General features: G+C 28.7%; 4 protein-coding genes across 11 annotated transcripts; all 4 read right to left on the minus strand.

The window, feature by feature from the left end:
• Window positions 1-26: 26 nt before the first annotated feature.
• LOC124946781 (39S ribosomal protein L17, mitochondrial) lies at window positions 27-899 on the minus strand. The gene is made up of 3 exons (XM_047488003.1): window positions 664-899; window positions 314-524; window positions 27-237 (listed from the first exon to the last, which is right to left on the minus strand). Exons 1-3 carry the CDS (start codon window positions 856-858, stop codon window positions 104-106), a joined length of 540 nt encoding a protein of 179 aa, XP_047343959.1. The 5' UTR covers window positions 859-899; the 3' UTR covers window positions 27-103.
• Window positions 900-1,440: 541 nt separating this feature from the next.
• LOC124946780 (mitochondrial import receptor subunit TOM22 homolog) lies at window positions 1,441-2,912 on the minus strand. Its single transcript, XM_047488002.1, has 3 exons — window positions 2,643-2,912; window positions 2,284-2,389; window positions 1,441-2,187 (listed from the first exon to the last, which is right to left on the minus strand). Exons 1-3 carry the CDS (start codon window positions 2,748-2,750, stop codon window positions 1,982-1,984), a joined length of 420 nt encoding a protein of 139 aa, XP_047343958.1. The 5' UTR covers window positions 2,751-2,912; the 3' UTR covers window positions 1,441-1,981.
• A 771-nt stretch (window positions 2,913-3,683) lies between these two features.
• Window positions 3,684-6,684, minus strand: LOC124946518 (E3 ubiquitin-protein ligase RNF34). Of its 5 annotated transcripts, none has more exons than XM_047487291.1 (7): window positions 6,526-6,684; window positions 6,061-6,412; window positions 5,673-5,865; window positions 5,453-5,564; window positions 5,089-5,350; window positions 4,830-5,010; window positions 3,684-4,751 (listed from the first exon to the last, which is right to left on the minus strand). In XM_047487291.1, exons 2-7 carry the CDS (start codon window positions 6,106-6,108, stop codon window positions 4,576-4,578), a joined length of 972 nt encoding a protein of 323 aa, XP_047343247.1. In that variant the 5' UTR covers window positions 6,109-6,412; window positions 6,526-6,684; the 3' UTR covers window positions 3,684-4,575. The 5 variants fall into 5 exon arrangements, with proteins under 5 accessions (XP_047343247.1, XP_047343249.1, XP_047343248.1 ...); XM_047487293.1 differs by having other exon boundaries at window positions 6,594-6,653; XM_047487292.1 differs by having other exon boundaries at window positions 6,495-6,637.
• Window positions 6,685-7,936: 1,252 nt separating this feature from the next.
• Window positions 7,937-15,098, minus strand: LOC124946529. Of its 4 annotated transcripts, none has more exons than XM_047487312.1 (7): window positions 14,932-15,095; window positions 14,381-14,590; window positions 10,361-10,480; window positions 9,415-9,683; window positions 8,614-8,953; window positions 8,409-8,546; window positions 7,937-8,312 (listed from the first exon to the last, which is right to left on the minus strand). In XM_047487312.1, the coding sequence occupies exons 4-7, from the start codon at window positions 9,662-9,664 to the stop codon at window positions 8,177-8,179; spliced, it is 864 nt and encodes a 287-aa protein (XP_047343268.1). In that variant the 5' UTR covers window positions 9,665-9,683; window positions 10,361-10,480; window positions 14,381-14,590; window positions 14,932-15,095; the 3' UTR covers window positions 7,937-8,176. The 4 variants fall into 4 exon arrangements, with proteins under 4 accessions (XP_047343268.1, XP_047343267.1, XP_047343269.1 ...); XM_047487311.1 differs by having other exon boundaries at window positions 14,752-15,095; XM_047487313.1 differs by having other exon boundaries at window positions 8,415-8,546; window positions 14,381-15,098.
• Window positions 15,099-16,831: the final 1,733 nt, after the last annotated feature.

Genomic DNA, 16,831 nt, shown 5'->3' on the forward strand with positions numbered 1-16,831 from the left:
ATATTATTTCACATTCATAATTACAATTTAATTATATCAATAGAGATTAATTTTTTAAAGACAAAACCAATATATTTATATGCCTTATTTATTTATATTGTCTTTATTTAGTTATATTATCAGCAATTTCTTTATATTTTTCCATTCTAAATTCTTTCCTTGCTGCACTAAGCAAGATATTGTGGAGTAAATTATGTTCGTTCGGATTACTTTGTTCTATGCTTGGATATATATTTCCTATTTTTTGAAAATTATACTTTTATGAAGAAGAATTATTAGAATTAATAAGTAAAATAATAAAAATTAAAATTACCTCTAAGTTCTAAAACAGCTCTTTTGTAAATATTATCTGGATATATGTATGGTGCCTTATGAAGTTTTGTAAAAGAAATTGTGTAGTCCTTGTACTTTGGCGCAAGAACTTTAAAAAGTTTATGTACAAGTTGTTTTTCAAGAATCCAGAAATCAGCTACTTGCATTGTTTCTTTGTGATCTGGGCCATAACGAATTGCTTCTGATATCAACTATGTACAATATACAAAACATTACTTTAATTATATATGCTAAATTCATTTTTGGAAAATATTATGTTAAATATGTTATAAAAAAAAAAAAATATATAAAGCAGAATTAATATAAAACATAAATAAGAAAGACACATACACGTTCAACATAACCTCTTGTTTCATCAGCTCGGCTATAATTTAATTCGAGTCTTTCATATTTTAATAATGCCGTCAATGTTTTTTGAATTTTTCGAATTCTTCCTATTGGACCATCTACGTTTTTTAATTTACGTCTTGGTTTTACATTGTACCTTAATGTAGAAACTAATTTTTCGATATTAGCCTGATTCATCTTTTAATCCCTGTAGCGATTTCGCAATCGACTGAAGTCCACTACGAAATATTCGAAGTAAATATTATAGTTACCAAGTAAAATTAAATAATTTGAATATTATTAAAAAATTACATACTTCATAAATTTAATACGTTTTTTTGTCAATAATATACAGAATAGTTGTCAAATATTTTTGAAGGAATTGGCGACTCTTTTGAATGATCATAATTAGAAAAATATAGTTAAATATATACGATTGAAACTGAAAGTTAAGTAAACAGGATTTTTAATAAAATTAAAAATTGTTTTCTTTTATATTAATTTTTTTATTTAAATTCAAAGATATCAGTTCAAGATATCAATTCAGATATCACCTACATTCAAATTTATATATATCTATATTTATCTCAATGTATTTTTATTATTTTAATAATTATAAGTAAAGTAGGTCATAAAAAGTATCTTTTCTGGAAGTAACATTGTTTTTTATATTTATGAAATTTCCAGTAAATATTAATCATTGTTATTATATCTTTTTCTTTTCGTAAAGGACTTTTTTCAGTGAATACAATCAAATCTTGTATTAAATTAGAAAGAAAGTTTAATGTTATAATTTTATTTTTATTTTATATATTACAATAACATTATGATACATTAAAGATAACAACAATGCATTATGATCCACTTCTTATGAATAAAGTACAGCTTATAACCATATTTGTAAATATTTATACATGACAATTTGATCTTTATCTCATGATATCAGTGACGGTGCTTTATCATTAAATGTTACCATTTATAGTTAATTTGAAAATGCAAGATGAATAAAAAATACGATGAAACGTTCAAATCCTTCACTCTATCATTATGTATTAAAAATTACATTTGAAGATAAAATGTTTATACATTATCATTGCACTAGTCCAGAAACTGAACTACACACAGTTTTACACAATTTTCTAAATATGTAACTAAACAAATGCAATTATGGAATTTAGAGCTTAAGAATTTAAAATGTAAGATATACAGTTAATTTACATGTTTGGTCAATATATTTTTATGGTATTTGCAATTAATGATATCTATTATGTTGATAAATAGTTGAATGCACGATTACTTTAATGATAAATTATATAATTATTTATCGCTGCACAGGGGGAGCCATTGGAAGACCAGGCGCACTAACATTAGAGATGGCAGAGTTTGGTCCTAAAAGAACCTGTTTTTGTTGTGCACGCTGAACTTCTTCCATTTGAGCACGCTCTACTTCAAAGAATACAGGTGCGAACAAAATAGCAGACGAACTAAACAAGAGCCATGTTGCTGAACATGAAAATGTATATAAACCTGAAATTGAATTGCAAATTTTAAGTCAAACTTCTCATATGAATCAACCAATAATAACCAAATAATATTAAAATTTATGTTACATTTATGACAAACCTTTGACGCAAGTACATAGACCAGATCCAACATTATATCCAACTTTGCGAACATTTTCGGGAAACATTTCTGTAAGTCCTAATAATCTTTCCGAAAAGCTTTCATCCTAAATAAAATGAAATCATTAATGTTGTATAGTAGAGGTATTCTAATCTTTTAAATTAATATAATATACTATTTTATATAATATTATTATCATTATAAATTAAATATCATTATAAATTTATATTAAAAATATAAGATTATTAAACAGGCTTAAACTAGAATTTTTGATGGAAAATATTGAATGTGATTATAATAAGTTATATGAGATTATTTTTTAAATTAAATATCATAGATAAATATCAAAAAATAAATACCTCTTCGTCATCTTCTTCGTCGGGAAGAAGAGATTTCACTTCTGGAGAGCGTGCGTCGCTGCTACCCATACCGCTATCCAGCTGGTCTATTTCTTCGATTGAAGCCATATACGTGATTAATAAAAAATTAATATATAAAACAAACGAGTCTACTAAAGTTTTGAAGAAAATAATGAGCAATTCTTCGTCTCCCAGCTTCGACAACGTACTACTGTATAAGTAAAAGCAGCTCTCGGTCACGTTTACTAGTACTGCATTAATTTTGATAGGAGGAGAATATGCCGGTACAACGTGATTCAAGTTCAACCGCGCGCGATATAAATTTTTTTCGAATAACATTGATATTGATAAATGGACTACTTACGTGTTCGTTATAGAAATTATTTTAAAAAGGCTGTTTTATATATATATATATATGTATATATGTATATCAGTGACACTATTTTAATAATGAATAGCTAAAGATATATATACGATTTATATAATGGTCACTTTATTTTACGATTCACTGAATTTTATGTCAAATGAAAAATATTTTAAATTGGAATCAGATTTGTAGTTAGTAAAAATATATATATATTGTATGTATTATTATCACATCGAAATTAATCGAATAAAGTTATTTTCATTCTAAGAAACGAGCAAGGTCGTAATCGCAGAGAATTAAGGCATATTTCAAATCTACGAATATATTCGTATTGTGATTTAAAAGAGTATACCAATCACTAACATTTCGTTAAAAATATAGCCATTAAAATGCTACAAATAAGTAACTTATATAATCATTCTTGATTACCATTGGTCATTAGAGAATCTAATGAAAAGAAATACACAATATATATATATATATATATATATATATATATATATATATATATATATATAAACGACTTATACTTCTGCGATAAATATATAACTAAGTACTCTTGGGTTTGTTTATTAATTGTATTTGATATAATCAAATTTTGATTTAAATCATGTTAAGGAAAATTTTTAATAAAGCACGAATCAGCGATAATGTTTATTTCTTGTATTTGAAATATTTAAATTTTATAATTTCTTCGATATAATATTTTAACATTGATATTATTTACAGATATTTTGGCATAATACATTTTCAAATCTATTTTTTTCTATTAATTAATATGTACATTATTTTTTATGTAGAATCAAGTAATTTGTTCTATGAAAAAATACATTCATTTATTGTGTTAATGATAAAAAACTACTATTATGTTTAAAAAATATTAAAAGACATAAAAAATTATCTGTACTTTTTTCTAAATATTGAGCAAATAAACAGAATATTTTGCATGTATATTTTAGAGGTAATAAGTGATGATGATTTCCTTCTCTGGAAATTCTATATATCACATTCTCGAATCTAGTACATATGGTACCTAGTATTTAAAGAATATACTTTGTACATTTAATCTATACATAACTACCTATCTACTTGTGATAATATGGGAATATCACAGCTTTTTTACAAACGTTCTTACAACCATTGAGATCTAATTCTTATAAAGATTTAGTATTATATATATAATGCAATATAATTTTCTTAATGATATATAATGATTACTGAATATACTTTCTAATAATATGGAATCCGCGGTTGTTTTTAATATATGCAGTTATACAGTAATTATATCTTTAATATATATGAAATAGTTGTTACAAATACTCATTTGTAGAAATAGAACGTTCAATACTGTTTTTAATGTAATATTTTCTGAGTATATGTAGTAGATTTTAAAATATTCATTTTTCGAAGGTATACATTAATGTTTAAAATTCTATTTCAATTCTTCACTAATGAATTAATTGTAAAGCAAATGGAGTAATTCTAGATATTTTTTTCTATTTACTCTTTTTTGTATATTCAGAAATTTAAATGCCATAAGTTTAGTTATTAAAATTACTTCCTTTATCAAGCTTTAAAAAATCGCACAACTCGAACAACATACTGTTTACATATGGGACATTCGGACATTCGTTTCCCACAATTAATACAACATGCCATATGACCACATTCTAAAATGACACATTCTATAGGCGCATCCCAGCAAATTTTACAAATATCTTCTTTATCCATATTATCTATATCTATGAATACATTTTTGTTTATTATTGTTTATTTCAATGTTTCATATATTTTTTAATTGCAAATATATTAAATATTACCTGCTCTTGCTTGATTATGTTCTTCCCATAATCTAGATGCTCTGTCCAACAATTCACACCTTTCAACACAACCTTTAAAGTCAACACGATTTGTTATTAAAAGAGTTTTTAATTGTTTTACACTTAAGTGTTCCAATTGTGATAATTCATTTATATCTGTTAGCTTGACAAGACCTGACCACTGTTTCAACAAAATGGTTTTCAATCTTAATATTAGACATAAATAAAAAAATGTAATATATAAATTAGTAAAACATACCACAGGAATTTCTGTTAACATATCTGATTGTTTTATATCTAATGTTTCTGAATCTTCATCTTGTTCAGTAATTAAAGGTTCTGGTCCACTATCTGGACTACAATCGCCTGCCGATGCTTCTTCTATTTCTATATTATTAACTGTTACACATTCTGATTCCAACTCTATGTGTTCTGTGTTTCTTTCCTCATTCATTGCATTTGTATGATTTTCTAATTGTATTGATGTTTCAGGTAATGTATTACTCGTAGAACTTGTTTGACTATCAATAATAAATAAATTATTAATAATATATACAATAATTCATTAATATATATATATATTTTTTCACTCCAAAAATATGGTTTAAAAATATGATACATACGGTAGTTCTTCTGTTAGGGTACTTGGCTTTATTGTAGAATTCCTTTCATCTACTAAATTATCTGCTGAACCATTTGCATATATCAATAGTAAATTTACTAAGTCTTCTTTTTCTATGATAATAATAATAATAAATTTTTATATACATAAAAACAATACATATAGTATACATAAAGATCAATATTTGTACATATTAAACATTTATTATATTTAATACATACCTACGCATCCTTTGATTGATACTTTTTTTGCTATAAGATATTGGCGTAAATCTCTAGAACGCATTTGCATAATCTGACTACGAATAAGTGGTCTTCGTGATAGCATACCACAATTTTCGCAATTAAATGTTTTGTCAATACGCTTTATAAGGCACTCGGAACAAAAATACCTTAGACAGCCCGTACATTGTTTCTAAAATGTAAAAATTAGTATGACAGTGTGAAGTTAATTTTTTTATATAAAAGTGACACATGGAAAAGAAGAAATATATCAAGCAAAAGCATTAGTAAAACATTAGCATTTTTGAAATTATATAATGACACAATCATTAATTGTATTTTAATCAAAATTAATTTCTATGTATTTTTCTTCATAATAAATACTTACTCTTCGTTTAAATAAATTAAATTTTGTTTTGCATGCTTCACAAGCCATCTTTATATGATTTAATCGTCTAAAGTTTACGTTTTTCGAAATTTGTCGGTTATGATATGACCAAGGTTGCTGTGTTGGCAAATGTATCACTAAATCTAGTGATTTCGATAGTTTCTGGATTTGCTGAAATTGTTGACGGTTATAAAAATGATCTTTGATGATTATGTCTTATAATCATCAAAGAAATTTATGCATTTCGATAGAAATTTATTAATCGAACGAAGAGAATTGATGTTTCCTACACTAATAATAATATAATATATCGCTTCTAACGATATCTATTTCTCCTCTTCATATCTGTCTTCTGAAACGAGTACGACAACGATAAGGTAATGAGTCACATTGGAAATAATTATTAACATTTTCTAAGAAACATTTATAACTACTTTCTTTTTCTACTATTAATGTATTATTTACTCGATCAAGTATTAACTGCACGCAATGCGCGTACTCTTTTGACTCCATGTTCACCCACTAAAACGTACATTTTGATACTGAGTAAGTTCTTGTTCTTCCTGTCTTGTGTCCACCTACCCTACCACCACACTTTGACGTCATTGTTTGTCACTGCTCATTCACTATTATATTAGCGTTAATTAGTATTTAATATTATTTCAGAAATTAATCAAATTGGATTATAATGTTATTATATAATAAACGTATTATTAAAAAAAAAAATAATAATCATATTCATATTATTTTCATGAAATTCGAAAGAAATATATTTATAATATATATATATCGATATTATGCAAATATCGACCTTTACACTGATTAAAAAAACGACGATTAAGTTTATTAGTTTATTATTAAAAAAACAACAAATAGCCATTGTTAATTTATATAATTTAAATAGAAGTAAACAATTTTTATTTATTTTTTTTATCTACGTATCACGGATAAAAGAATAAATTAAATAAAAGGCATTTGGTCTACCTGTAGATATATGTAAAAAAATTAACCAATTACTGTGGTGAATTAGAAAAAAAATGTAAGACTCTCTATAAATAGAGTAACCTATGGCGTTAAATCTTAATGCAATCGACATATAATATGTTACAATGAATTATATAATATGTTTGTAATCTTTTATAGAGGTGAATATACAGAGAAAATTGTATTAATCCTTTCGCTACGTCAGCGAAATAGTTGCCGTTATACGGGGAGTCAAAACGCAAGCGTGCACTTCACAAATGAGAACATATTCGTGTTTTTTATCACGAATCGAACGTATACTTCACGTATACTTCAGAGCGGTACTCTGTTACGTCATATAACGTTAGATTATTGGTTTCTTATTCAAGTTGTGTCAAGTTGCATATGTAATATAATTAAAATTATGAATCAATGCAAAATTTTAATGGGTGACTAAAATCATTAGTTATATACAACGATCGTTCGATGATGGATAACTATATAATCATTGTTGATAATAAAAGATTTAATGACCTTTTTAACTTATCTCATGCTTGTGATACTTGTACATTACTGATCCATGTTGTAAATGATATTTGATCTATATCTATTATATCGATTAAAAGATTTAAAGATATCGATTATTAGATTTAAAATAGCATTATTTCGATTAATTTTTTTTTTAAAGATTAGAATACTTATATTTTTATTATATTAACAGTATGACGTAAAATATTAACATATTTTAAATAGTATGACATAAAACACTTTTCAATATATTTTAAATACTATGACACATAAAATATATTTAAATATATTTTAAATAATATGACATGAAATATATTCCAATATATTTTAAATAGTATGATATAAAATATATAATACAGTTTTGATTTAAAAATGATGTGTAATTTTTAAGTTTATATATACGCTATTTGGCAATTATTTATATAATGCGATATTACAATGATGAAATTAAAATTGATAAATCATCGAAATTTAAATGACTATTCTTAGACACGTATATATACTATAAAATTTACATTGGTAAAAATATTATCACGATTTATGTATAAATTAATATTATAATAATATTACAATATTACAATACAATATATCGTATTACTATATTTTCTATATTTGTTAAATATTACTACATGGACGGATGCATCGTATGTTTCGAATTTTGTTTCGGTATCCTTTCGACGACATCTTCTTCGACGTCTCTCGAAATTTGATTCCACTTATCGTCACTTTCTGTATCGTCGTTTTCATGAACGGGATCTTTCCTATAATAGAATATACATAATATATAATATAAATAGTATATATAAACAATATAAAATTAATGTTATTTCGATTAATCGATTTGATCATTAACTAACATATACTTATTAATAGAGGGCAGGAACAACGATTTAGGACAATCTTTGAAATACGGCCAACACTCTCCGTGTAATTTCCCTCTATTTTCAGCTTCCACATATTCGTTGAGAATATTTGCAAATGGCGACTTACTAGCCCTAAAAAATGAGAAAACGTTCGTTAGATAAAGAAAAAGTCGATCGATAGATAGAAAAGCGATCTTACGTGAGAAATAGTTTCAACATTTCGCCGATCAGGCCGAAATTGTTGAGAGGATGACCGTGAACTTCACAAATCGCTCGCAATAGGCAAGCCTTTCCGTTTAAACCCAAAGTGCTTAGCATATCCTCGGCTGTGCCATAAAGGAGGGCTCTTTCACCACCGTGGAACGCATCTTTTGGTACTTCTATAGTGTCTCTTTTGTGAAGTCTTCGCTTTATGAAGGCAGCTATGAAATCTGCCATGATCATGCCAGCTTTTCGACCGCGGGCACTTCTATCAAATGCCGGTGGTAAAGCACCATAAGGATTTTCATTATCTGTTAGGCCTAATTTATCGAAGTCGACTGTAAAATAAAGGAAATGTAATCCATTCTAGCATGTCATATAGGTCGTTCATTTGTCAAAGTGATATAATTAAGAAAACAAAAAATTGAGAAAATTGATAAATTTATATACATTATTTCTTATAAAATATATCTATATTCGAACATATATTGTAGAATGTATTATTACAGATGTAGCTTTTATTTTACATCTGTAATATATAAAATTATTATTAATTTTAAATTAATAATAATTAATAATTAAGTAATAAATTATTTATTAATCAACTGTTCCATACAAAGCTCTTGTCATTTAATAATGTTGAACGTGATTATCAAGGACATTTATTTTAAATATATATAAAAAATTAAGCACCAATCAAGTTCTTCGATAGTAAAATTTAAAAAAATTCAAATAGTAGAGTTAATCGTTTTGACTTGTGAACGGTTTATATCATGATCTATAAAAAGTTTTTACTTACTCGTAAAGGGAAGACTAATAGTCATATTGCTCAAAAAGCCATAAGGTGGATATCTAACGAAGGGTAGTGCCAACGTAGGTGTAATCGTCATTACTGTGCCAGGTGGTAAAGCTATCCGACCGTCATTCGTTATCCAAAGGACTCTTTTTTGTCGATGATGATTGCCATCGCCGTACTCGTTTCCAGAACTGGAATACGATCGTTTTAAAACGAGTAGACCGAGCAATAGCACAAGAGTCTTCCTCGTCATATCGACCCTTTGCCAAATTCTATAACAGAAACTTCTCTTTTTAATATTAATTATAATATTATTTTTAATTTTATGAAGAGCATGCTGACTATAAATCGTGATTTAGAATCTTGAAAAATAGTTACATTTGATTACGATAAATAAACAAATGTATTCATTCATTCAAACGAAAAGAAAGTGGGTTGAATGAGGAGACGCGTTAAAGTGACCGCACGTTACAAGGGAGACATTGATTAGTTTTACAACAAAAATGCATGCTCATGTTTAACGTTTAAATTACAATCACGATTTATGGCACAGCTTACGAATTCGATCAGTTCGTATCCAAAGAAGCGTTCATTGTTTGCGTTTGTGAACGTTACAACAAATCGATTGTTATAACGTGACGAGAATGGAAATGCTTTCATTTGTAATACTTTCGAATTTTTTCGCTCTACTTATAAATTAAATGAAATCTTGAAAAAAAAAACAAAGAACGAGAATGATGAACAGTAAAGTTTTGTGTTCTTGATTTTTAAATAGGTTTCCTTTTTATTCTTTTTTAATTACTTAACTCTAAGCTATCTCTGATGCATTACGATGTGTTTATGAAATTAATTAATAAATGTCTAATGTTTGATGTTTCCGAGAAAACGATAATCGTTACGATTGATCTAAGAACGTGTTTTTCGTTACTTGTTAGTACTGTAAGCGTACCTTACGAGTATAACTAGTCGAGCGAGTGACCAGTTTGTGGACGCAAAGTCGCTTCGATGTAACAGTATGTAATAGCCTGCGAAATCATAGCCGAGAGTGACCAGGCCAGTGGGATTCGCCCTAGAAAGAAGTCGAGGTGTACTTTACGTCCGGAAAAATTTTTTTATGGTACAAAAGCCTAACGTTATATGTTTACAAAATATGGATATCACATTAATGTATCCATTAACAGATTGATCGTTCTAAGAGTGATCGGTAACCGACAATCGAGTACTGGCGATAGTAACATCCATTAGAGTTGTTTACTACGTTTGTTTCGCTTATAAGAATTGTTGACAATTATTCATTATCATTATTCAATTATTATTATTATTATTATTATTTGTTTAATATGATATATGTAAAAATCGTTAACGTTGCTAAGATTTCCAATGATTAAGTTAGCCTTCGATCATTGGTGAAGGACAAGTAAATAAATATGTTGCATGTCATATTTTGGTGCAATTCAATTACTGAATTGAATTATAGTATTGAATCAGTATTCTATTATTTTGTTTAATATGTGTTGCGGTATGGGTGAAAAGTTTGTTAAAATACTCTTGATGATGAATATATTAATTATGATACAAAAGAGATTCTTCTGTTTTCATTTAATGTCAACCTGGGGGAAACCCTTTACTCGTAAGAAAACGACGCGTGTGAAGACGACGTGACCGTCGATATAACGGCCATCACCGAACTCGGCAAGAAAGACCGCGAGGAAAAAGTAAGAGGAGGATAAGGAGGAGGAGTAAGAGGAGGAAGTAGTGAAGAGTCGAACGAGCACCGCAAGAATACAAATTCCAACGACCTGCATATTTCGACGTATCTTCTTGAATTGGGCCAGTACTAAAAGAATTGAACGACTTTGCAATTAGGTATTCGTGGATCGATGCTTATTTTTGGCAGGACACCGTTAAGTCTTGATTCTTGAATATAAAACCGGGTCAAATACAGAGTTTTTTATTTTCTTTTTCTCTTCCGTTAACACTATCTTCGATCTTTTTTTTTTGGCCACGTGGCTATGATTACTAATTTATTTTCAAACCTAATATTTCTCATTTTTTTTTATAATATATATAGATAGATATGTATCTGTAGATCGAGTTATTTCGTTACGGGGTAATCTGTGCCTCGAATTTAGCGCTGATGCGCTGTAATAGCGCTCATGGATAACACTACTACGCGATATGATGATATATAATTACGGTTGCGATGGTATGATTCAAACCGCGGGTGAGAGATATCTACCAGTACACGAATTTAAGTCAAGTTAATAGATTTAAGAACGGTCTGACTTATATATGGAGACGAAGAAAAAAGAAGAATAGAAAAGATACAAAAGGGCCACAGCTACAATTACAATGATACGAAATATTTTTAAACGAACGTTGAAGTTTTATTTTCTTTTTTATTTTTTTTCCTACTACGATTGATAACGGTATTTGTTCGAGTCACTCGAATATCTGTACCCGATCCAAATATCGCGAAGCCTGACTGTTTTATGATCGAAGCTGAAAGAAACGTCGAAAATTTTCTCCAAAGTTGCAGAATACAATAAAGAAAAAAAATAAAACATATATTATGCAAACGTATTATTACATCCTGTTGAAAGTTACAAGCATGGATGAATGTACGTAACATATATTATGGAAGGCTAACGAACTGGTTGGTTAACTCGCAAGATGGAAGTTTTGCTCATCTATTCGTATTATTTCTAGATATATGGACGTATTTTATCTATCGAATATTGATATATCTACATTAGATGTCTATTTTATATACCTTCAGATAGGAATTCGAATTCATTCCTGACCCAATGTCTTCTTTATATTTGGTTAACGGTTAGCCAATTGTGCTAGCAGTATAGTTTGACAAATTGCAAATGAACTTCATGAATTTTTTATATTTTACATTTGGGATTCGACAATTTTTTGACTGGCAAAATAGATTATAGATTATAGATTTGCTCATAAATATAACTGTTCACAATTAGGCTCATAAATGAATCTAACTTAATATAAATGATTAATATAAAAATATTATGAAAGTTACTCATTGAAATTGATACAATACATGTATATGTATTGTATATACATTGTACAAGTTATTTTTCGTTATGAATTCGGCTGAACTCGTCTTTATGCAGGACGAATTACTACTTAGAAAACGTGATCTAAATTAGCAATTTTTATACATATAAACGTGATAAGCATTTCGCGTAACAAAATTATGCTCGAACAAGATTTTTTGATAAAATAAATATTTGACCTCGAATCAGTTCCAATTTTTCTTTCTTTATGTATATTAGAAAATTTTAGGTGAAAGTATTTTAAATTTAAATTTAAAAATTTCATGATATTTTATAAAATTATTTATCCGTTTTATTATATATCAGTTTTATTTATTTATTTATGTCTTAATGTTTTATGTTCACTTACTTTTATGATTTAGTATAGTAAGTCTTAAAATGTAATGATTAAAATATTCATCTATGTTACACGTTTCATACTGATATGAATCGTTTGAGTTTTATGTTTTAATGCTGCGATCATGCAACATCAGAATTTCACGCGTTGCTTGATACAGGCTTTACTATATATGGTAAAGCGTAACAATGTCGTTGTACTGGATAAGGATAATCTAATTAAATAAGAGAAAATTACATTTACTATTCATTTCTACTTTTCCCTTTCGATTGATACTTTTTTTTGAGCTTCAATTTCTTTTTATGTCAAGATCATATTTTATTGGTAAACGAGAGAACGTCTATATCGTTTCAAAAATGTAAGATCGATTAAAGAATTGTAACTTAATAAAAAAAATCTATTTAATTATGCTGTTGCTAGCAGTGAAACAAATTATGAATGAAAAATATGTGTTGTCTAAGGAAAGAAAAAAAACGAAAAAAAACAAAAAAACAAAAAAACGTTTAACTGTAAAAATATGTTATTGGTAGTAGCATACGATCTATAAGTTTAAAGTACGATCATTGATGTTCGTTAACGATGTTCGATACTAGTTATCCTTGAACTTTTCAAATAGAAGATAAGACAAAAAACGTATCCTTCTTGTGCGTGTTAAATGGTTTTAAACGTTATTAAACCTAAAAAAAAATGACAAATCGAGTTTATTGAACCACTGAGTATTATCCATGTCGGTAAATCTACGTCATTGTAAAATGAGTTTTTAATATCGTGAAAAAATGCGTATGTCCCTATCGAAAGAATGACCGGTCAATTACGTGTTTCTTATTTACGATTTAATGAGTAGTCATAAGCGTCGCGTGGCGCGAACAAATATATACGATACAAAAGTGTGAAGCAACTTTTTCTAACGTACACGACGATTGAAATTGATCGACCCGCTACTTTGGGTTCAAACTTCAAAATATTATGCGACGGCTGCGATTATAATTTGTCGATATTTACAACGACATTGATGTTCACCTTGAACTATTTCGGAGGCTTCATACGATACATTCGCTAAAGAACCGGAAAGTTTAGTTTTTCAGTTTAAATATTTCTTCGAGATAATCTTAATGGTTATTTCATCTTTCTCTTCCACGCGCATTCCTGGACTACTTAAAAGTGTGTATATATTCATGTCCACGTGGTCTGTTTAGTGTCTATCCCGCTCTCCTCACACAATATCAAAGGAGTAGAAATGTATAGAAAGTTATACTAGTCGATTATAAAAAATGTTACATACGATACAAATATATCTATTAAAACAAAATATCGTAGACGTCAGGCAACATATACATATCCATATATACCTACCTATCTGTTCTCGTATAAATTCACGTGGTGAGATTAATGTAATGAAAATTTTCTATCGCACGGAAGATCTCTTCCTTACGTCATCTTATTCACGTAATATAGATGATAATAATGAAGAGGAATACTTCCATCGGAGTGATGACCGCAACAAACTTACATTCTTACCGCTATAAGAACGCTGACAAATTGGCGGACATACCTTTAGCATGAAGTAATATCAAATTTTTCGCTGAGTCGTAGAAGAGCCTTGGCGTGATGTTTGTAACTATCTGGGCTAATTTTGATGCACACTGGTTAACAGGGCTATGGCATAATTGTTCGCACGCGGCGGCTGCCTAATGCAGACCGCTTCTACTTCGTCCCGTTGATCACTGTGGTAGTGTGACTTTGCCTCTGATCGCGAGATCTCCTTATGGACAAATATGATTCGAGTGTTTTAACATGTGCCCTTACGTATGTTTTATATGTGTATTATTTTAAGCTAACAGTTTAAATATTTGTTTTGAAGAAGATCGAAGAAAATATATTGCAAACGAGTAAAAAATCTATATGAAAATCGATCGATCTTACTCGTCGATCACTAATGTAAATCTCATGTCGATTATCTGGAGTCGTTGCTCTGCCAATCGCGAACGGAAAGGTACAACGGCACTCTCGTGCCTCTTACATATCTATTCTTAAAGTCTTCTCTTTGATCGAAGTGTTTTACTTTGAAAATTTTTCGATTGAATTTTATGATAATATCTTTACCGATACTGCAAAACGATCGTCGAAAAATACAAACAGAAGATCGTTATACGCAGATGACGAGAATGATGATGGTAAGCAACGTAGTTTCACGAACAACGTCAATTTTCAGACTGACCGCGCTTTATTCGCGCACTTGACGTCTTCCGCGTTGCATATACGAGTCGGTACGAGTGCGTACCGATCCACGGCAAACGTTCCCCCACTCCAGCTGCCCTCTACCCCCACTACCACATCCTTTCTGATGGTCACGCACTCGCGCCTCGGACGCATTCGAATACCTTCCCTTCTCCTCAGGCGCTTCGCTGATCATTTTTGACTTTACTTTTTATAAAAACCGTTAAACCCTTTTCAAAAGATACATAGTGATATACAGAATGAAATATGGGTACGCCATGTAGGATAGTAATAATTAATTGATACAAATTGAAAGTCATTGATATTGTATCAATTGTATTTTAATATTATACAGATGCAATATGATAGAGATAATGAAAAGTTTGTAATATTTAAAAGACATATATTAAAATGATCATTTTTAATCGAGAGAAAAGAAAGAAAAAAATAAAAAAGAAAAAAGGGGGAAAAATGAGATTCGGTATTCGGTCTGAGTTAATTGTCCAAATATTAAAATTCACAACATGCTTTATTTGTAAATCTGCGAATTAAACAATATTTTTAATACAATACCACTAATCCTAAAATTATCTTTAAGAGTCCGCGCGATTGCAACGACGACGACGATGAGATCGGAGACGCGTCTTCAAGAAAAAGACGGATCGATTATTGACGTAGATATATTATACATCATGTATATGCGCGTGTGTGTATATGTGTATGATGCTCTATTTCTGATGTGTAAACGATAAGTCGCATCTTCGATCGGTCGAGTCGCTCGCGGTCATTTTGACAACAAATCGCGTAGAACTCAAGGAAAAAGGAAAACAATTCTTGTATGTACTTATTTTATCAACAAAGTGAAAATAAGTCGTTCACATGTTGCGCGAACGCATTTTCTTCTGTTCTGTTTTCTTTTTCGTTTTTTTCTTATTTTCATATCTTTTTTCCTTTCTTTCTTTCTTTTATAAACGTTAGCGAAACAGAATGATCGGTACGAACCGGAAATATTTTTTCTTTTTTATGGCACCTGTACGTAATGATATACGCATGCGCGAGAGAACAACTTGAAAAAGATCATTGAATCACTTTTGTCGACGCTCTCTTCTTCTTCTTCTCCTTTTTTCTTCTCAGTTAACATTTTTGTTTATTGTCTAGAGATGACATCGCCATCGTTTCTTTTCTCGCAAGAAAAAGAAAGAGAGGCGAGGAACGTACAAGAGATACAATAATTACGTCTCATTTTTCTTTTCTTCTATCGCTCCCTTTTGCTTCTCTTCTTATTTTTTTTATTATCCCCGCGAAACGGATTCGCCGAAATGTTTCTTCGCGACGTCAGTGTTTCAAATTCTACTAAAGCGCAATGCAAAAAAAAATCAAACGAGAAACAAAAATGCTTTTACAAAAATTTTGGGATAATAATAATGATAATAATGATAATAATGATGATAATAATAATAATAATAATAATAATAATAATAATAATAATAATAATAATAATAATACGCTTTCTTACAGTAATAACAATTTTTATAATAGTAATAATAATAATAATAATAATAATAATAATAATAATAATAATAATAATAATAATGAAAATAATAATAATAATAATAATAATAAAAATAATAATAATAATAATAATAATAATAATAATAATAATATTTATAGCAATTGTAATAAACGCAAAAAACGTAAGACCCAATTGTATCTCTTCTTGTTTGAAAATATCAGACAGTTCAGGAGGAAAAAGTCATCGTCGTTGCGTTAAGTAGTAAGTACTGCG

This window comes from Vespa velutina, chromosome 2, assembly GCF_912470025.1.
Source record: "Vespa velutina chromosome 2, iVesVel2.1, whole genome shotgun sequence".
In the NCBI taxonomy this organism is placed as follows: domain Eukaryota; kingdom Metazoa; phylum Arthropoda; class Insecta; order Hymenoptera; family Vespidae; genus Vespa; species Vespa velutina.